This window comes from Amia ocellicauda, chromosome 13, assembly GCF_036373705.1.
Source record: "Amia ocellicauda isolate fAmiCal2 chromosome 13, fAmiCal2.hap1, whole genome shotgun sequence".
In the NCBI taxonomy this organism is placed as follows: domain Eukaryota; kingdom Metazoa; phylum Chordata; class Actinopteri; order Amiiformes; family Amiidae; genus Amia; species Amia ocellicauda.
The window spans coordinates 29,090,548-29,112,627 of NC_089862.1; the positions used below are offsets into that span (position 1 = coordinate 29,090,548).

The 22,080-nt window shown below is 41.6% G+C and overlaps 1 protein-coding gene across 1 annotated transcript; it reads right to left on the minus strand.

The window, feature by feature from the left end:
- Window positions 1-10,868: 10,868 nt before the first annotated feature.
- Window positions 10,869-15,029, minus strand: LOC136766286 (protein FAM13A). Its single transcript, XM_066719661.1, has 7 exons — window positions 14,755-15,029; window positions 13,738-13,891; window positions 13,354-13,557; window positions 13,017-13,197; window positions 12,504-12,648; window positions 11,734-11,837; window positions 10,869-11,307 (listed from the first exon to the last, which is right to left on the minus strand). Exons 1-7 carry the CDS (start codon window positions 14,809-14,811, stop codon window positions 11,274-11,276), a joined length of 879 nt encoding a protein of 292 aa, XP_066575758.1. The 5' UTR covers window positions 14,812-15,029; the 3' UTR covers window positions 10,869-11,273.
- Between the last annotated feature and the right edge of the window lie 7,051 nt (window positions 15,030-22,080).

A 22,080-nucleotide genomic window follows, 5' to 3' on the forward strand; every position in this document is an offset into this window, starting at 1 on the left:
ATTGACTCGTTGGACCACAAAATGATTCCACTGTGCTACTGTCCATCTCAGATGAGACCGAGCCCAGAGAAGTCGGCGGCGCTTCTGGACAGTGTTGATGTATGGCTTCTGCTTTGCTTAGTAAAGCCTTAACTTGCATCTGTGGATGCAGCGGCGAATGGTGTTGACTGACAAAGGTTTACCAAAGTATTCCCGAGCCCATGTCAGGATATCCATTACAGACTCATGATGGTTTTTAAGACAGTGATGTCTGAGGGATCGGAGATCACCCGCATTCAGAAGTGGTTTTCGGCCTTGCTCTTACACACCGAGATTTGACTGGATTCCTTGAATCTTTTAATTACATTGTGCACTGCAGAAGGTGAAATGCCCAAAATCCTACTGATTTGTCTTTAGGGAATGTTGTTCTCAAAGTGTTGGATTATTCGCTATTGCATCTGTTGGCAGATTGGCGAGCCTCGACCCATCCTTGCTCTTGAAGGACTAGGCCTTTTTTGGAGGCTCCTTATGTACTATGACACGATTGCCTCACCTGTTTCACATCACCTTCTTATTTCAACTTGTCACATCGCTATTAGTCCTAAATTGCCCATGCAACAATTTCAAAATCAACGTTTACCTTTAAAAACTATGCAGCTGATTAGGTCAAACATCAAATACCTTGTCTTTATACGTTTTTTGTTTAAATACAAGTCAAAGTACATTTAAAAATCACTCTTTGTTTTATTAGCATTTTCCATACTGTCCCAACTTTTTTGGAATTGGGGTTGTAGTAAGGGGACTAGCAGAATTAAAAACAAACAAATCTCCTGGGCCAGATGGTATATTTCCAACAGTACTTAAAGAAATGGGGGAAATGATTTATGGGCCGCTAACTCAAATATTCCAAATGACACTTAGAACAGGGGATGTGCCAACTGACTGGAAGACAGCAAATGTCATACCAATCCACAAGAAAGGGGACAAAACTGAGCCAGGAAATTACAGACCAATCAGTCTCACCTGCATCACCTTTAAAATGTTGGAGAAAATGATTAGACAGAAAATAGAAGAGCTTCTTAATGAAAACCATATTCTTGGAGATAGTCAACATGGGTTTAGACGAGGCAGATCATGGAAAACTACAGAACTGTACTCAGTTGCGGATTCGTTTTCAGTGAGATGCCACTTTCTTCTAACCAGAAATGTAACCGCTATGATGTACAGGTTTGTAGTTTGCTATTAGCGGGTGGGTCAAAGTTTTGATTTAATCCGGCCCCATGTGTTACTAATCTATTATAGATTAGAGATATAGATATACAGTGGGGGAAAAAAGTATTGGATCCCCTGCTGATTTTGTACGTTTGCCCACTGACAAAGAAATGATCAGTCTATAATTTTAATGGTAGGTGTATTTTAACAGTGAGAGACAGAATAACAACAAAAAAATCCAGAAAAACGCATTTCAAAAAAGTTATAAATTGATTTGCATGTTAATGAGGGAAATAAGTATTTGACCCCTTCGACTTAGTACTTGGTGGCAAAACCCTTGCTGGCAATCAAAGAGGTCAGACGTTTCTTGTAGTTGGCCACCAGGTTTGCACACATCTCAGGAGGGATTTTGTCCCACTCCTCTTTGCAGATCCTCTCCAAGTCATTAAGGTTTCGATGCTGACGTTTGGCAACTCGAACCTTCAGCTCCCTCCACAGATTTTCTATGGGATTAAGGTCTGGAGACTGGCTAGGCCACTCCAGGACCTTAATGTGCTTCTTCTTGAGCCACTCCTTTGTTGCCTTGGCTGTGTGTTTTGGGTCATTGTCATGCTGGAATACCCATCCACGACCCATTTTCAATGCCCTGGCTGAGGGAAGGAGGTTCTCACCCAAGATTTGACGATACATGGCCCCGTCCATCGTCCCTTTGATGCGGTGCAGTTGTCCTGTCCCCTTAGCAGAAAAACACCCCCAAAGCATAATGTTTCCACCTCCATGTTTGACGGTGGGGATGGTGTTCTTGGGGTCATTCCTCCTCCTCCAAACACAGCGAGTTGAGATGATGCCAAAGAGCTCGATTTTGGTCTCATCTGACCACAACACTTTCACCCAGTTCTCCTCTGAATCATTCAGATGTTCATTGGCAAACTTCAGACGGGCCTGTACATGTGCTTTCTTGAGCAGGGGGACCTTGCGGGCACTGCAGGATTTCAGTCCTTCACGGCATAGTGTGTTACCAATTGTTTTCTTGGTGACTATGGTCCCAGCTGCCTTGAGATCATTAACAAGATCCTCCCGTGTAGTTCTGGGCTGATTCCTCACCGTTCTCATAATCATTGAAACTCCACGAGGTGAGAACTTGCATGGAGCCCCAGACCGAGGGAGACTGACAGTTATTTTGTGTTTCTTCCATTTGCGAATAATCGCACCAACTGTTGTCACCTTCTCACCAAGCTGCTTGGTGATGGTCTTGTAGCCCATTCCAGCCTTGTGTAGGTCTACAATCTTGTCCCTGACATCCTTGGACAGCTCTTTGGTCTTGGCCATGGTGGAGAGTTTGGAATCTGATTGATTGATTGCTTCTGTGGACAGGTGTCTTTTATACAGGTAACGAGCTGAGATTAGGAGCGCTCCCTAATCTCAGCTCGTTACCTGTATAAAAGACACCTGGGAGCCAGAAATCTTGCTGATTGATAGGGGATCAAATACTTATTTCCCTCATTAACATGCAAATCAATTTATAACTTTTTTGAAATGTGTTTTTCTGGATTTTTTTGTTGTTATTCTGTCTCTCACTGTTAAAATACACCTACCATTAAAATGATAGACTGATCATTTCTTTGTCAGTGGGCAAACGTACAAAATCAGCAGGGGATCAAATACTTTTTTCCCTCACTGTAACTATATACAGGGCGGCCTCGTAAGGCAATGTGCCTGTAGGCTGCATGACAGACCCTGGGAACACATCGACAGGGCTGTCAGTAAATCCAGGAGCAGCTCACGTATGTGCTCGACTGCAAGGCATAGTCCAGTGGAAGGGAAGACACGGTTCACTAGCTGCCTCAGGATGAGCTCAACAGGGGCAGACTGGGAGAGGAAAAGGCAGGAGCCAGAGCCCGTAGGCTACTGGAGCTCGACTGCAGTCAATACCAGGTTCCCAATGGAAGGTCCTGTCACGTCCAACCTGTAGAACCGGGCAAATGTAAGTGGCGAGGCCCAAGCTGCAGCCGCAGAAATGTCTGCCAAGGGAGCACCTTCAAAAAGGGCCCAAGAGGGTGTCCACAATCCAATGTGAGAGGCGCTGCTTTGAAAGCGCTTGGCCCTGTGTCCGCGCTTCATAAGACACAAACAGTTGGTCTGAGCACCGAATGTCCTTAGTGCGTTCCAAACAGCACCTGAGGGCCTGCACAGGGCAGAGCAGGTGAAGCCAACTCTCTTGCTCTGAAGCAAAGGAAGAAGGATGAAAAGCCATCAACACAATAGTCCTGTTGACATGGAATGGAGACCCTGGAGCCATCTCCTGCAAAACGGACACACGATGGGTGTATGGACAGGGCGCGTAACTCACTCACACGTTTTGCAGAGGTGATTGCCAGCAAAAACACAGTCTTAAGTGACACCAGCTTCAGCTCAGCTGAGATCAGTGGCTCAAATGGGGCTTGGGAAAGTGCGTCCAGCACTACATCAAGACGCCATGCGGGCAGTGAAAGGGTGCGAGGATGCCGCAGCCGTCGAGCTCCCTTTAAAAATTGCACAGCCAGGAAATGAGACCCAGGGGGCTCGCCATCAATCCGGACATGACATGCGGAGATGGCAACCAGATACACTTTGAGCATGGCATGGGACCAGGGGATCAGGTCTGTGAACCAGAATCTGTGAGGCCACCGAGGGGCTATCAACAGAACTGTTGCTCATTCTCTCCTGACCTTCTCCAGGACCACAAGCTAGCGGGTTAGCGCGTCGATCCCTAGGGTTCCTGAGCGGTCTTGGACGGAGAACCATAGTGGGCAGTGTGTGGACTCTGCTGATGCAAAGAGACCCACATCCACCCTGCCAAACCGGCTCCACAGTTGCTGTATCACAAACAGGTGGAGGCGCCATTCCGAGACCGAGGGGCCTCCCCAAGAGAGGAGGTCCGCCACCGTGTTGGAGATTAACTGCTCTGATGGAGCGGAACCGTGGCTGCGCCCACAGAAGCAGACGGTGTGCTAGACAATACAGTCTGTGCGATCGGAGACCTCCTTGCCTGTTGATATAGGTGACCACCGCTGTGTTGTCCACTGTAAGTGCGTCTCCACCCGGCAATGTAACACCAACCAAATGCAACCTTGCTTGCTGGACAGAATGCTGTGTTTGCGAGCACCAGGTGCTGGATACAAGCACCGCGTAGGCCCGTAGGCTTAACAACACCGTGTGTGCCGAGGTTTCCGGGGACACCGGGTGACGTGGGGTCCGGGGGCTGAGGGTAATAGACCACCTGCCGTAGCGGGATCTAAAACCAAGGCCTGCACACAGGGACAAGGAGGCTAAGCAGAGCTCATTCTCAGCGAACTGAGAGAGTGAGATCTCCTACAGCTGCAGCTGCGGGCTGTAGTGCGGGCACAAGCCGGTGGAGAAGCACCTCACACGGGCGAGATCTCTTACTACACACCGAGGCTTGGGCCGGGCAGCCGGGCCTCGGATTTTATTGCCGCTGCTAGCGCTCCTGCTGTGGAGGAAAAAGTCCTGCAGTCGGAATATATATAGCACTATATAAACACAACAATTATTTTTAAAGGCTCTTCTTGTGAATGAAACTGAAACCGAAAGCGCAGCCAGATGGGACAGAACCGGGATTAGCTATCAATAATAACTAAACACACACAAGACGGAGACGATGTGTAGCGAAAACGGTGGTGAACAACACTATGAAGTGATCCAGCCAGCCGAAATACGCAGTTTGAATGTTTCGTACAATGTTTATTTGTTTGGACAGTCTCATCTTGTCTCACTCTACTAGCTAGTCCTTCAAAGTCCTTCTGTCAGCTTTGGTGGTTTAATTTTACTTATTTATACAGTGTCAACTACTTTAGATGACAACCTCTCTCTCCTAGATGGCACTTGCCACATCTGTGGTTGGGAGGTTTTTGACATGACTGGTGGCACTGATTTAAATCCCATCTAATGGCTTGCCGTGTAGAGTAAACCAATCATGTGACTGCAGTGCCTATTGCCTGCCTTGCACTAACAACTGCTGCCTGTCACTCTGTTTGGTAGACTGCAAATTAATTTAACCTGAAATGACATATGAAGTACAATATTTGACTACATCATCCATACTGATATTTTCTCTAAGGTAAGTCCAGTCACTTTGCAAACATGGCCTTTAACGGCAGCCATTACCTTCGATATCATGCATGTATCCCTCAATCCAATGACCTTGGAATTGTCCATTCTTCATCTGCCCACTTATCTATTTCCACCTGCATAATTTCTGTAAATACTCAAAATGTTTTGACCAGATTGCCATGTCTGTCTTGGCAAACTGTCTGGCAGAATGTTTGTTTGCTTTCCAAACCTAATTTTTAAACTAAGATGGCGCTGGCATGAATAAAGTGTACTGGGGTGGATTTTACATGTGTGATAAAGTGACAAATGGTTGGAAAGGAAATGGCTCCAGTATTGGGTGGCAATGCATAAATCATCGGAGTTATATACTGTGTTACTACACCCTCTTAAGCATTATTTGGCAGTGTTACGCGCAGCTCCTGTGCATAGAAGTTACACTGTATTCCTACAATGCACACATCATTTGAAAGCTTATTCTCTTGTTTACCAGTGCATTTCATTGTCAAACACATACGATTTACAGTTTCCGTGTTGCCCGCTGTCATTCAGAGCCTGGGGATAAACGCACAGTCTGGTGCTGGGGGTGAAGTGGAAGTCTCATTCAGACGGTCCCAGATCACTCAGTTTTGATCGAATTTCTTTGCAAATAGGCTTGTTTTTTTCAGAATAATCTAACAATTAATCCAGTATATATTATTTAATGTTCTATCAAACACGGAGAAGTTCAGATTCAATTATGTAAAATCGTTGTGTATTAGTGCAGTGTAAACAGAGTTTGAAAAGTAGCCTGGGATGGACAACGGTATATAGGAGTGTACATTTTTTCATTTCCTGAATCCTGACATTATTGCCATGTTGTTCAGTTCTATGAACCACGCAGTGAAAAACTGACATAGGTGCCTAGTTCTGATAATGGGATCGTATTGCAAGGTTATTATTCGATTGCATAACTCTCAAGTTCATCTCCAGTAGCTTCACAAGAGGTACACATATTATTCTATGGAATACTGCTTCCCTCATAGATTTCTCACAGTAGTCATTGGTGCTGGAATCATTTAGTGAATTATAGCATGGCCACAAAGATAGGAAGTGACATAGAGAAAGAAAATTCCCTGGAGAGATGCAAACAACATCATATTGAATTCCTTGTGGACGTAAGCTTGCCCGCCAAACTCAGACACACAGTAAGATTTATAACAAGTAAGGTTTATAACAGAATAATACAGTCAGTATTGTGATAATATATTCAGAATAATATAATGTGTATTATATTTAAAGAAATATATTTTCAAGGTTGGTCCAACACAACAGAGGAAATCATCAGACCAATACATTGCATTAAATATGACAGGCCCACCCCTCAAAGCTTAAAAGATGTTATACATAGTGTTATACACAGCCTTCTATGGGATTGTTGTTGTTGTTGTTGAACTGCTCACCTTTTAATAGAATGTGTTTTCCTCATTAAACTCAGATAAAGCATTTTATTCTTGTCACATGCAATTGTTTTTGCTCCATAGGCTAATGAGCATTTGATCAATGGTGTGGCCGATATCCATTTCCAAGCTAAGTAGGTTTTAAATTAATCCTTTTTTTTATATGTTTATTTGATACATTGTATACATATTAGAATTTTCAGGCAGACTTGTTTGATTTTAACAGACACTGCACAAAATATAAAAAAAGTGCTTGAGCAATATAGAAAAATTACTTGTTTTGCTATCTAATAAGTAATATAGGTTTCATGACTACAAAAGGGAAAAGGGGGATGAAAACACAGAACTCAGCATGCGTGTCCCTAAACACTTCAGAGGGTCAGGTCAGGCACGGTTAACAGTGGTGCTGCTGATGTAGTAGTAGTAGTGGGAATTTAAAATGTCATAACTTTGTGAGGAATTAACATATTTTAACAAATTATATATAAAGCAATAATCCAACTCAATCTGATGAAGTAATAATCTCATTTGGTAATGTGACTGATTTTGTGGTGGAGGGTCATATCCCTTTGATAGCTAGCCTATTGCCAGTTGTCATCCAAATCAAGTAGTTAACTACAACAGTAGTTACCAGCTAATGATTTTTTTTATATATTTAGGAATATGGCATATTGATACAGCATATTACATGATACTTCCATGTACCAGCCACAGCACGACTCAAACCCCAGTCTCCCGCCCCAGAGTGCAGCAACTTTACCACAAACACTAAATGGTCCTGGTCTTTAGTGAGCCCTTCAGAATAGCTACAATATGGTAATGATAGTTTAAACAAAGATACAAACCATAAAGGGGGATGACATATTCTGGGATCAATAATTGTCACTTAATGCAATATTGTCACACCATATAAGGTATGATATCCATTTCTTATAGCTATCTACTGCCATAACAATTGTGGTGAGTTTCAGTTCTATAGTTTTCATTTAATGGTCATTTGAAATTTATGGTAAAAATTGTAATTTGAATTGCTCATGGTGGCCATCTTGTATTATTAATCAAGTTGCCTTGATCAAACTTGATAGCGGTATTAGCCACGTTCACGTGTGCAAAAGCTCACTTCACTCCATCCAATGGTTTCAGAGAAGGTGATTTAATATTTTTCATCAATCCAATATGGCTGCCAAACCATGTGACTGATTGACTTCTCTTGAACAAATCTGAATGTAGGTCATAACATAACTTCATGCACCAAGTTTCACATCTGTCCCATTAGCAGTTTCAGAGAACATTATTGAATATTGTCTAATAATTGTCACTTAATCCAATATTGGCACCAAACAATATGATGTTTGACCTCCATATTTCTTGAGGGACAACTTCATATAGGCATCTACCAGCATACCAAGTGTGGTGAGTTTCTGTTCAGTAGAGTTAATTGTATGGCCATTTGAAACATATGGCAGAATAATAATAATAATAATAATAATAATAATAATAATAATAATAATAATATGAACATTAAAATAGGTGGTCCAGCCACTTTGTGCATGGAAGCCTAAACAAATAGGAATGAGCTACACACAAGGGTATGTTGAAAATGTATTAGGATCAAGGGACACTAAATATGAAATGATAACAAGTACAAAGCAGGTATTTTATCTTACTTATATTACACTGCTCTAAAAAATGAAGGGAACACTTAAATCACACATCGGATCTAGATTAACAAAATATATTAAAGATCAAAATCTTTACTGTACATTGTGTAAAGAACAAAATGACGGTCAATGGAAACCAAAATCACCAACCGATTGAGGACGGGATTCAAACTCAAATCAAATCAAATCAAAGTAAACAACTGAAATCACAGGCTGTTCCATCTTTCATCACGGCAACTCATAATGTGACTCAGTAGTGTGTATGGACCCCACGTGCCTGTATGCACTCCTGACAACGTCTGGGCATGCTCCTGATGAGACAGCGGATGGTGTCCAGGGGGATCTCCTCCCAGACCTGGATCAGGGCATCAGTGAGCTCCTGGACAGTCTGTGGCACTACTTGGCGGCGTCGGATGCACCAATTCATAATGTCCCAAAGGTTCTCAATTGGATTCAGGTCTGGGGAACGTGAGGCCCAGTCAATGGCATCAATGCCTTCGTCATCCAGGAACTGCCTATGCCTCCCCAGACCATCACTGACCCACTGCCAAACTGGTCATGTTGGATGATGTTGCAGGCAGCATAACGTTCACCACGGCATCTCCAGACTCTTTCACGTCTGTCACATGTGCTCAGTGGGAACCTGCTCTCATTTGTAAAGAGAACTGGGCGCCAATGGCGGACCTGCCTATTCTGGTGTTTTCTGGTGAATGCCAATCGAGCTGCACGGTGCTGGGCTGTGAGCACAGGTCCCACTAGAGGACGTCGGGCCCTCATGCCACCCTCATGGAGTCTGTTTCTGACAGTATGGTCAGAAACACGCACACCAGTAGCCCGCTGGAGGTCATTTTGTAGGGCTCTGACAGTGCTCCTCCTGTTCCTCCTCACACAAAGGAGCAGATACCGGTCCTGCTGCTGGGTTGATGCCCGTCTACGGCCCTGTTCAGCTCTCCTCATGTAACGGCCCATCTCTTGGTATCTCTTGGTATCTCCTTGAGACCGTACTGGGAGACACAGCAAACCTTCTTGTGACGGCATCCTGGAGGAGCTGGACTACCTGTGCAGCATAAATGGGCTGCAGGTACCGCCTGCTACTAGTAGTGACAAGGACACGAGCAAAATGCAAAACTAGAGAAGAATCAGTCAGGAAGGATAAGGAGAGAGCAATTGTCTGTGGCCACCACCTCCAAAACCATTCCCTTTTTGGGGTTGTCTTGCTGTTGCCTCTCCAGTGCATCTGTCTTTCATTTGCACCAAAACAGGTGACACTGTTTCACAATCGCTTAGGCTTAATAACTGGACAGATTAGTATCCCTGAAGCTTAATTTTGGTGTTATACTGTGATGATTACGTGTTCCCTTAATTTTTTTGAACAGTATAGTTATTCATTTGAAGCTATTTGGGAAAGGAGATTTCTGCTGAACTTTCCACGGGCAAAAGGAGCCATGCTTTCCATTCCTCTACTCTTCAACTTAATTGGAAAATCAATCAGCAATGCTCAGTTAGAGCTATTTCAGTAAAATATATATTCAAAATATAGAAACATTTGTTTCACAGTGTCTGTATGAAAATGAACACACAAGGTGTTCTTATAAATCAACATATAAATGATTAATACAATATGATGAGAGCTAGCTGAGACAATCAATGTGTTTTTCTTTTGAATATTTGTGTTTAGATTTGACACATGTGTAGCCATACCTCACCATTCATTGAATTGGAATATAAAACAAAGAAACATCTCACTTATTTGGAATTTTTGCAAGTTTATTAGGCAAAGGCAACCTTATATTTCTAATGTGTGTGTGTGTGTTAATATCAATAATATATATAATATAATTATATATTATAAATATATGTATATGTATCATATACATAATATACATATATTAAATTGAAATATTATTATATGTAATTATATATTATAAATATATTATATATGCATGATAATAATATACATATATATGAAATAGAAATATGATATGTAATATATAATACATATATATTAATAAATGATATATGTATATAAATAATATACATATATATATAATGTTTAAATAGAAATAGGAATAGGAAAATATATAATTATATAATCAATATATGATTATATAATATATATATATATAATTATATAATATATATAAGACATAATATATAATAATTATTATATAATATATAATAAAAATATATGTATATAATATAAATATAATTATATATAATATTGATATATATAATTATATATAATATAAATGTATATAATAAATGTACAGATGAGGCACAAATCAGAGCCAGGGCAATGATCCAGCCTTCACTGCCCTGGCACTGTGGTGTGACTGTGTCTCTCTGTCTCTCTCTTGTATATAAATAAAATAAATTAAATATAAATATATATAATTTTATATATATATATATATATATATATATATATATATATATATATAATGATATAATATTAATATATATAATAAATATTAATGTATATAATAAATGTACAGATGAGGCACAAATCAGAGCCAGGGCTAATGATCCAGCCTTCACTGCCCTGGCACTGCGGTGTGACTGTGTCTCTGACTGTCTCTCTCTTATATATATAAGAGAAATGAAATATAAATACATATATAATTATATATCATATAAATATACATAATTATATATATAATATAAATGAGAAAAGAAATGTACAGATGAGGCACAAATCAGAGCCAGGGCTAATGATCCAGCCTTCACTGCCCTGGCACTGCGGTGTGACTGTGTCTCTGGATGTGTCTCTCTGTCTCTCTCTTCTCTTCTGCCCTCGCTCTCTCTCTCCTCTTCTGACCCCTCTCTGACTCTCTCTCTCTCTCTCTCCTCTCCTACTAGAGTCTCAGAGCCTTCCTCAGGCGGCCCTGGCTTGTAGCCCCGAATCTAATCTAAAGAAACAATAAGATATCAAAATATTGCATATTTTTAGTATCTATTATGTTACAATTACAAACAAAAACATGAATTGCATTGTCAGCGTTATTTAGTGAACAAATGCTCTCTCACTACAGAGTGTATTCTCTATGTAATCTCACTGAAGATCCTGTCAATCCTTTCTCTGTCTTTAAAATGGTTGATTTTCGTTCACAACACCACATACAATGACAAGTGAAGTAACTAAAGAGTACTGACTGACTACTGACTACTCGCTGCCATATCTAACATTAGCTATCCAGCGTTACATCCAAGAAAACTGATATCATGGACAAAATAGAAACAACTCTGTGTCCTCAATGGCCGCTACAGGCGTGTTCATACATGACTTCTACAGGCGAGCAGAATGCCAAGCAGATGAAGCAAAAGCGGGGCTGTACCTTAAACAGGGGGCTGTGCTGAGGTCGGGGGTGTCAGTCAGGTTGCTGCTCTCAGGCACGCTGAGAGGCACGTCGGAGTGAGGGGTGGGCACTGGGACACTGTCCTGCCAGGACCAGAGCAAAACATCTTACTCACGAGGAATAACAGTGTTGTGTCATCTTATCATTTGGTATTCATGATTGCACTAAATAAGAGCAGCCTTGCCTCACTACATCAATAAATACATGCGTGAAGAAAAAAGTATTTCTAGGACACATGTAAACATTTCAGAAAGGTAAAAAAAACATTTACAGGCTACACTATTCTGTATTTCTTTTTGCTGTTGTGTTGATACATTTGTTTCATGTACACAAATGTTTTTATTGCAATTGTGTTAAGCAACTCTCCTGTATGAATAAGTTGCACTGCTAGCACTATATAGTACACAATTAATCATATTAATTAATACAAATGAATAAAAATAAGAGAAAACAATCCTTCTTCATTTGGGAGCTGAATTGGCTTAAACACAGTTTCATGCCATCGAAACCTAGTAATACAAGATTAGTCCCTTTCTGCATATCCCGGGCGTTATGTACTCCCTGTGACATCATGTTACTTCTGTGTGAGCACTTCTGTAACCATTTGCTCCATTTGTCAAGAAAACACAGAAACAGGGCTTGAATCAAGTGAATTGGCCAGATATCCATTATGTGCCCCTAACGGTCACATCTGATCCAGCTCTAGTTATGATCGGGCAACAGGAGAACTGCTGCTCAGTGTGTCTCACCTCTGGGGCAGTGTCTGTTGGTGGCATGGCAGGTGGGGGGGTGTCTGCAGAATCGATGCCAAGAAGGGAGGAATTCCTCAGGAGGTACTGCACGATAGTATTGCATACCAACTGGTCCTCCTGCATCATCGGCCCTACTGGAATGCTGCAAAAAGAAGGTGCATTGAAGGTGTTTTATTGTTGTTGTCACTCTTTATTCCCTTTATTTCAGAAATACAACAGTAAGTGTGTTGTTGCCAGTTGTATTCATCCTGTCAAGCTTATTCAAATAAAAACAGTTCCTCTCTTTAACCTGACTAAACACCTCTTCACAGATTCTCAATTAATGGTGCAAAGGCACGCAATTAAATGGTATCAAACACTGTCATAATAAGCTTGCTTCATTATTTTTGGCTCAAAAGGTTAAATTCTTGACGAGGGGGGTGAGAGACATATCAATTGATGCTGCTGCGGAACCACTGTAGAGAGAAAGATGCCTCTTACACATCACACGTTATAACAAAAGAAGCTCACTGGAAAATGCAGGGGCCGAAGACTGTCCCCAGGTTCTGCTCCGTCATCTTATTGCTCTCGCAATAAGACGCCACTCGGGCCAGGAATTGCACGAGGCTGCTGAGCAGACGCAGGTGCTCTGCCGGCAGACTGTCCAGCTCAGCCTGCAGGCAGCTGCTCAGCTCTGCCTCGTCTGTACTTCCTAGAAAGGAAAGTGAAGAACACAATTTAACTTCCTTTACCTCACAACGGCTGTAGATATTTAAAAAGGCATTGTAAAAAAAATACAAACACAGCCTAATTGTGAACGCTGCAATGGCTTCCACACAGATCGATAAGACACATGACTGAAAAATACCTTTGAAGGTGTTGACCAGGCCCGAGTGGTTGGGAATGAGCGCCACGGGGAGTTCCCTCAGGAACAGCTTCAAGACCGAAGCGACGACGGAGACGCCCCCCTCCGTGTCCAGGTCGACTGGCTCCCCACAATCGAGCTTGGTCTTGATGAGCCTCACTCTGGCCATCGAGCCACTGACTCGGAAAAGCCCTTCCTCTTGAAGGCCTGGGGAGGACACACAGGCCCGATGAATGCACAGTCACGAGCTGCCCTCTTGGCACAGATTGTGTATGCAGTAAAACAATCAGTGTCCATTTAAGAAATCTATTCTAGTCTAAAAGAACACAAGTACACATGTTGCCCATTGTGAATGTGAATATAGGATCTTGCATTGAACATACATACCATGCTTCTCCAAGTACTCCACCATGGTTTTAAAAACCAGTGGAAGGCCTTCCAGGGAGAGTCGGGCCTCTGCAATGCTGCCTAAAGGGACAGCAAAGACTCGGTTTCCCGAGAGGTGTGCCGAATCCACCACCTTCGCTGTGGATTTAGATCCCTGAGTGGAAAGAAAGCTTTTTATTATGATCATCTATTTGATTCTCATGGATTTATTACATCAAATATTTCCTTTGTTCAGTATTTTAGAGCAACTGTGTGATTTAGTGGATCCACTGTATCCCACACATGACACCACCTCAAGGCTGAGAAGATCCAAAACAGACAAGAATATGGTAAGCAGGTTTTAAACAAACCATCACCACCAAAGGTGTCTGTCACATGGGTTACACAAATTGTACTCCACATGCAAAATATATGTACAGCTCCTTACAGAATAAACACCACCTGTACTACCTGAAATTATTTTTATATACAAGCAGCATCACCTCAACACACAACTGCTTTACCTTCATTCCGAAAACATGGCTAAAACTAAACACATTGATGCGTGAACAAAACAGTTTATTTGTACTTACACACACACAAGAAAAGGATGCTCCCATAGTAGAGCACTACAGGGCGTGGGAGAACTGGCGAAGGTCGAGAGACAAACTGGCTTTGACAAAATGGAAAGATGTATGGTAATCTAGCTGATCAGAAAGGTGCAATACCAACTGGTCACACAGGTCGCTATGAGAGTTTAGCCTGTATGTTGTGTCTGATAAAGCACATGTAAACATTCTAAGGTCTGTGAGGTAGCAGCGACGTCACCACAGAACAGTGACGTCAACGCCTGAGCCCCCACTCCCGCAGAAGCCCCCCATCCGGTCCGTCTGTCAGACTGCAGTGCTACCATGTCTGCAAATACACACAACCGGGCTTTGCGACATTACTGTGAAGCATAAATAAACACATACATGAATACAAATTTTCTGAACAAGTTTCCTATGTTTCCCATTAAGATCAAATCTATGAACTCACCAAAGGCCACTGCTGGAGGTGCTTCCCCATCGGCTCTCCTGGATTTTCTTTCGCCATGATTTCAATGGAGGCGATCGGCCGAGCCCAGCTCTCATCCTCAGCGAAACCCGTCCATCGCCGAGGCCGCGGCCGGAGTCGCGACGCTCCTGATCGCCGATCGGCTCCTTCGTGAAAAGCGACTCTGATTTTGCGCCGCGTATTTCCCTGTGTGTCCCGGATGTGAAGTTCAGCTGTAAACACGTGTGTCGCGCTCTCTGCCCGGGACAGCAGACGAATTCAGGGTTCAGACTATTATTAGGTATAGCTTGCACGGATAAAATGTGACAATAAATGCAGTTGCCGATGGAAAATGATTAACTATAATCTTGCCGTCTTTGATGACATTTGTAATTCATATCCAAACACTGCAGATAATTTCTAGTCTCGTCCGCATCAAAATGCAGCGCCAGTGCGGCCACAGCTCAGCTCAGGGACTGTAGTTATGGACTGATCAATACATGTAATAATGTAATATTATTTAAATTCAGTCAGTTGCCTCTGCTTACACAGTCACTGATGAGGCGCAAACGAATTGCAGGGTTTTGTGAGAGTGTATGATTGGTCGAAATGAGGATCATATCGGGAAATATTGGGTACATTCACACAGACTTTCGTTATTCTGCGTAGATTTTGACCAATTTAGCCGACTGTCATCTGAGAATGTGCAGAAACTGCGCAGAATAGCATCGTGAACGCACACATACATCTAAAATGACTGGTTAAAACGAGTCTGCATCAATGATTTGCATACTACTGCATCACTAGTAGAAAGTAGGACAAATATGAATACAATATTACAGAAATCCCCCAGTTCAATCTGAATCCACCCATCTGAAAAATATGTACCCCCATGCATTCCCCCATGAAACCTTTCCCCCTATTTGTTCCCCCATTGGCTTTGATTTTCCCGCACAAATGGGGAATTTTCCGCCAAGTCTGGCAACCCTGGATGTAGGAAGTCAATATGAGTGGGACATTCACCTCATAAACCCTTCCGAGTTCTGCCACTAGATGTCTCCCTTGCCCTTCAGAAGTGGTGTCCAGATCCCCACCCTTGTGTCTTAATTGATTAATTATCTCCACCTGTTCCTTATTGCCCTAATTTACCCAGCACAGTATGAATACCCTTTGTTCCGTTCCCTCCTTGTGAATTACTGTCTGTCATTTAGCTGCATTACCAAGCGCTAGTCATTGGTGTATCCTGCCTACTGGTGTTTTGACCTAAACCTGCCTTTTGGATAGTCCCTGTCTAGTCTGTACGCCAGATTGATTGACCCTCGGCTCGTGTGTATTATGTAGAAAAAGGTTTGTGTGATAGAGAACTGCTCGTGCTAATGTGTTTTGTGTGATAAAATCATGTTTTTACTTCTCAGAGTTAAAAGGAGGATTAACCACGGATCCTTATTTCAAAACTAAAGTGGGCGTGCAATCATGAACGTGACTGTTGCTCCAAACTAGACAAAGATGCCAAGTGGAGAAAATAAGTTACAAGGCATATAAAGCAACTGAAGTTAGTAAAGAGCAGTGCCAGAAAATACAATAAACTGTGCATATATATTACATCTCAAAAGAAGCAGGCAACACAGCCAAAAGGCTTGACAGGGAACATTATAGCAGTGGTCTAGGCTACTATTTTGTAAGTTAGCACCCTCAGGTGGCCCCACCAAGGACAAACGGGAGAGAAGGCTGATAACAGAGGATGAGCCAAGTACATTGGGCAGAGCCTTTAACTGGTTCTGAACAGACTGATCTCCCCTGGAGGCAACCAGACGTCCAACTCCTTGTGGACTGTATCTGAACAAGACCGTCATTGTTGAAGAATGACAGCCTGTATTTAAAGGCAATACTAATAACCACTCTTCAATCTCTCCATCTCATGTGTTCATATCCATGTGTTCTGACTGAGAATATGCAGCTGGATTATCTCAGCATTAGCTTCTTTGTGTAGACAGAATAGTATATGAAGATGAAGGGATCATCTTGCATTTCATTTTAACAGTGAGGCTCTTTCCTGGACAGATTAAGGCAGACGTCTGAGACAGATGCCCAATACTGCGACTTGGAGGCAACAGTGCAACAGATCATCTTTCACATATGAATTCTTTCATTCCAAGACTGGAGACAAGTTAGAAGGTTTCCCAACATGGCAGCTGTGGCAGCCATTGAAGGTGACAGCTGTGCAAATGAAAAGAATGCAAGTCTTTTAACTTGTATTCAGGAATTCATTTTTGCTCCAGGCAGCACTTAAAGCACTTTCTTTGAGTATCTCCCCTGCTTACGGCCTCACATACACTGATCAGTGTCATGCTTACCTGAAACTACATGAAATCCCAAACAGTAACATCAAACTGATCTCCCCATCCAAAGAAACACAGAGGAATCAAGCTGACAGTTTCTCAAGAAATGAACAGCTAACCATAAGTTGTCCGTCCAGGGCTGCTGGACAATTGTATCACCCATTTCACATTGGGTTAAAACTCTGGACATCTTGTACACTATGAACACAAAACTGGCGTCATTGTCTCCAGAGTTTAAAGAACCAGGTCAGTTTTATTTATACATAGAAGAACAGATATATGCTAAAACAAAAATCTTAACCAAGAAGAGAGGCATGCTTCACTTCTTAAAATACATTCAAATGTTTCATTCCGTTATCTTTCGAATTGAGAATATTACCCAAACGGGGATGGGACAGTGCACATTACCAACAGGACGTCATGAAGGATTTTTCTAACAAAGCTGCCTACAGACTAATTCAATATCCCATACTGTTTAGCTCTTTCAAGCGAATTGCATATTGGGATGTTTAGATATCCTGAGTGTTAACTTTACCAAGTGCATATACATTGTGGGCAATTCCATACACTATGAAGGTGTTTGAAAGCAAATGCACATTGGGTTATTCAGATATTCTTTGTTCCAACTTCACCTAGTTCAGAGACCTTGTAGGCCTTGGGCACAAATACTGCCATTACCCATACTGTGAAGGTGATTAAAGGCAATTTCACATTGAGATGTTCAGGTATGCTGAGTTTCTACCTTGCCAAGTGCAGTGACCTTGTAGGCCATAGACACAGCGGCTAATGCAATTCAAAACAGTGTGAAGCTTTTTTAAAGCAATGGGTTGAGATATGCCTCCTTTCAACTATACCAAGTGCAAAAAAATTCAAGAAATTCAATTTCCCACTGTTTTGGTCTTTCAAGGTAATTGCACATTGGGTTGTTCAGATACGCTGAGTTTGAACTTTAGCAAGTGCAGAGACATTGTAGGCTTTGGATACAGCAGCTAATGCAATACATTGCCTATATATACACTCACTTAAAGGATTATTAGGAACACCTGTTCAATTTCTCATTAATGCAATTATCTAACCAACCAATCACATGGCAGTTGCTTCAATGCATTTAGGGGTGTGGTCCTGGTCAAGACAATCTCCTGAACTCCAAACTGAATGTCTGAATGGGAAAGAAAGGTGATTTAAGCAATTTTGAGCGTGGCATGGTTGTTGGTGCCAGACGGCCCGGTCTGAGTATTTCACAATCTGCTCAGTTACTGGGATTTTCACGCACAACCATTTCTAGGGTTTACAAAGAATGGTGTGAAAAGGGAAAAACATCCAGTATGCGGCAGTCCTGTGGGCGAAAATGCCTTGTTGATGCTAGAGGTCAGAGGAGAATGGGCCGACTGATTCAAGCTGATAGAAGAGCAACTTTGACTGAAATAACCACTCGTTACAACCGAGGTATGCAGCAAAGCATTTGTGAAGCCACAACACGTACAACCTTGAGGCGGATGGGCTACAACAGCAGAAGACCCCACCGGGTACCACTCATCTCCACTACAAATAGGAAAAAGAGGCTACAATTTGCACAAGCTCACCAAAATTGGACAGTTGAAGACTGGAAAAATGTTGCTTGGTCTGATGAGTCTCGATTTCTGTTCAGAATTGGTAGAGTCAGAATTTGGCGTAAACAGAATGAGAACATGGATCCATCATGCCTTGTTACCACTGTGCAGGCTGGTGGTGGTGGTGTAATGGTGTGGGGGATGTTTTCTTGGCACACTTTAGGCCCCTTAGTGCCAATTGGGCATCGTTTAAATGCCACGGCCTACCTGAGCATTGTTTCTGACCATGTCCATCCCTTTATGACCACCATGTACCCATCCTCTGATGGCTACTTCCAGCAGGATAATGCACCATGTCACAAAGGTCGAATCATTTCAAATTGGTTTCTTGAACATGACAATGAGTTCACTGTACTAAACTGGCCCCCACAGTCACCAGATCTCAACCCAATAGAGCATCTTTGGGATGTGGTGGAACGGGAGCTTCGTGCCCTGGATGTGCATCCCACAAATCTCCATCAACTGCAAGATGCTATCCTATCAATATGGGCCAACATTTCTAAAGAATGCTTTCAGCACCTTGTTGAATCAATGCCACGTAGAATTAAGGCAGTTCTGAAGGCGAAAAGGGGTCAAACACAGTATTAGTATGGTGTTCCTAATAATCCTTTAGGTGAGTGTATATGTCTGCATCCAATATCAAGAAAAAAATGCAAAAGGCAAATTCGACAGACAGAAGTCAACACTCAGCGACTGTACAAATCATACCCACACTGCATGAGACCTGTACTGTATTCATTGGAACAGCTTGACTTACAGAGCCCCGATGCAGAGATAATCAAACTCATATATTCTGTCATCCTGTAACCAATACAAAATTCACTTCTCATTACAGACAGATACATTGTTCACAAATCAAACAGGAACACCCTGATTGATTTTACTTTAAACTTTTTTTATGTCTTAAAATCTCATCTTATTCCTTGAACCAGTTTCAATCATGAAGTTAAGCTAAGGGCAATTTAATACCATAAAACAATATTACTCCCTATAGTTGGCAGGGTCTGAGAAGTTTTATTTTGCACAGTCAAACACCTGCATGTAATACCTTGCACATTGAATTTCATCTGCCAGGTGTCAGCCCACAATTGAATATTATTTAAGTGCCTTTGAATAGCCTGTGCTGCTGAGATTGTATCTGTTGAGCCACCTATTTTAATATCATCTGCAAATGTGACAAGTTTGCTAACTATCCCAGAGTCCAGATCATTAATATAGATTAGAAACAGCACAGGCCCTAATACTGATCCCTGTGGAACTCCACTAACAACCTCACTCCAGTTAGAAGTGACTCCTCTAATCGACACCCTCTATTTCCTATACATCAACCAGTTCATAATCCATCTACTTATATTACCCTGAATGCCTGCAGCTTCCAATTTGAGGATCAGTCTTTGGTGTGGAACCTAATCAAAAGCTTTCAGAAAATCTAAGTATATCATATCATATCATATCATATCATATCAAATGCTTTCACGTGATCCACAGCTGCAGTTGCATGTTCATAGAATTTGAATAGATTAGTAAGACATGATCTGCCTCGTCTAAACCCATGTCGACTATCCCCAAGAATATGGTTTTCATTAAGATGCTCCTCTATTTTCTATTTCTATTTTCTGTAAAGTAAAGTAAGGTAATGCAGGTGAGACTGATTGGTCTGTAATTTCCTGGCTCAGTTTTGTCCCCTTTCTTGCGGATTGGTATGACATTTGCTGTCTTCCAGTCAGTTGGCACATCCCATTTCTAAGTGTTATCTGGAATTTTTGAGTTAGCGGCCCATAAATAATTCCCCTCATTTCCAAGTACTGTTGGAAATGTACCATCTGGCGCAGGTGATTTGTTTGTTTTTAATTCTGCTAGTCCCTTTAGTACCTCCTCCTCATTTATCCTGATCTCTCTTAGGATTTGACTGGACTGATTATTAACCTGTGGCATGTTATCTGCTTTTTCTTTTGTAAAAACCTCTGTGAAATACTCATTTAGAACATTTGCCACAACTTGTTCATTTTCCAAGCTACTTCAATTCTGTCACTTCCTCCTTTATTGACCTCTTGCTGTTGTAGTATTGCAAAAAGCTCTTAGCATTAGTTTTAGCTTCAAGAGCTGTTTCTTTCTATTTCCCTCCTTGCTTTCCTGATTCCTCTCTTAAGGTCTCTTTGCAGTTCAACATATTCTTGGTATTTTGTTTTGTCTCTATCCCTTTTGTATGCGCTATACAACATTTTCTTTCTCTTTATATTTTTTGTATACTTTTATTAAACCATTTTGGTCAAAGTTTTGGTACAAATTTCTCCTGAGCCTCAAGTAGTATATTCTTAAATATAACAATCCATTTTCAACTGAATCTGTATCCAGTGTGCTCCAGTCTAACTCCTCTAAGTGCCGCCTCATACCTTCAAGGTTTGCTTTTCTAAAATTGTAGACCATTATTTTAGACTTGGTCCTTGTTTTTTGAAAGAATGCCTCAAAGCTAACCATACTGTGATCACAGTTTGTCATTGGTTCTCTAACTAGTGTCCCTCTGACTCTATCTTGGTCATTTGAAAAGTCGGTGCATGTATTCTCTCTGGTTGGTTCCCTGACAAATTGAGTTAGAAAGCAGTCATTTACCATCTCAACCATTTCTATTTCTGCTTCTGTAGTCCCCACTGGGCTTTCCCAGTCTATGTTTGGGAAATTTAAATCCCCCCTTATAACAGCCACATCCTTGCTACATGCAGTCCTGATTACACTGTACAATGCAACATCTTTCTGAATATCTGAGTTGGGTGGTCTGTAACACACTCCTACCACTAATCCACCCAGATATTTTATTCAAAAGTTTGACCCACAAAGATTCTGTTTTGTTACTAGGATCTAATTTGAGTTCTTCTCCCTCAATGTCATTTTTGATATATAATGCAACTCCACCCCCTCTTCGATTTTGCCCGTCTCTCCTAAACTGTGTGTATCCTTTCAACTTGTATTCATCCCCATCATTTTCTGTAAGCCATGTTTCCGTCACTCCTACAACATCAGAGTCACACGCCAGCACTGTGGTTTCTAGGTCTAATATCTTGTTCCTTATACTATTATTTATTATTATTATTTTTATTTCTTGGCAGACGCCCTTATTCAGGACTACTTACAACATAAGTACAAAACAAAGTGCAAAAATACAGTTAAGTACAAGTCATCAATCATTACAAATTCAAGTTAACTAAAACATAGTAATACAAAATACAATTTACAAATTCCAATTAACAATTTACACAAGTACAGTAAGTGAGGTCCTACATCCTGGACGTTAAGTGCTGTCAAGATGTAGGGTCACAGTCAAGGGCTACGGGAAAGGGAGCAAAGAGGAAAACAATCAAAAGCACAAGAAGCATAATAAAACT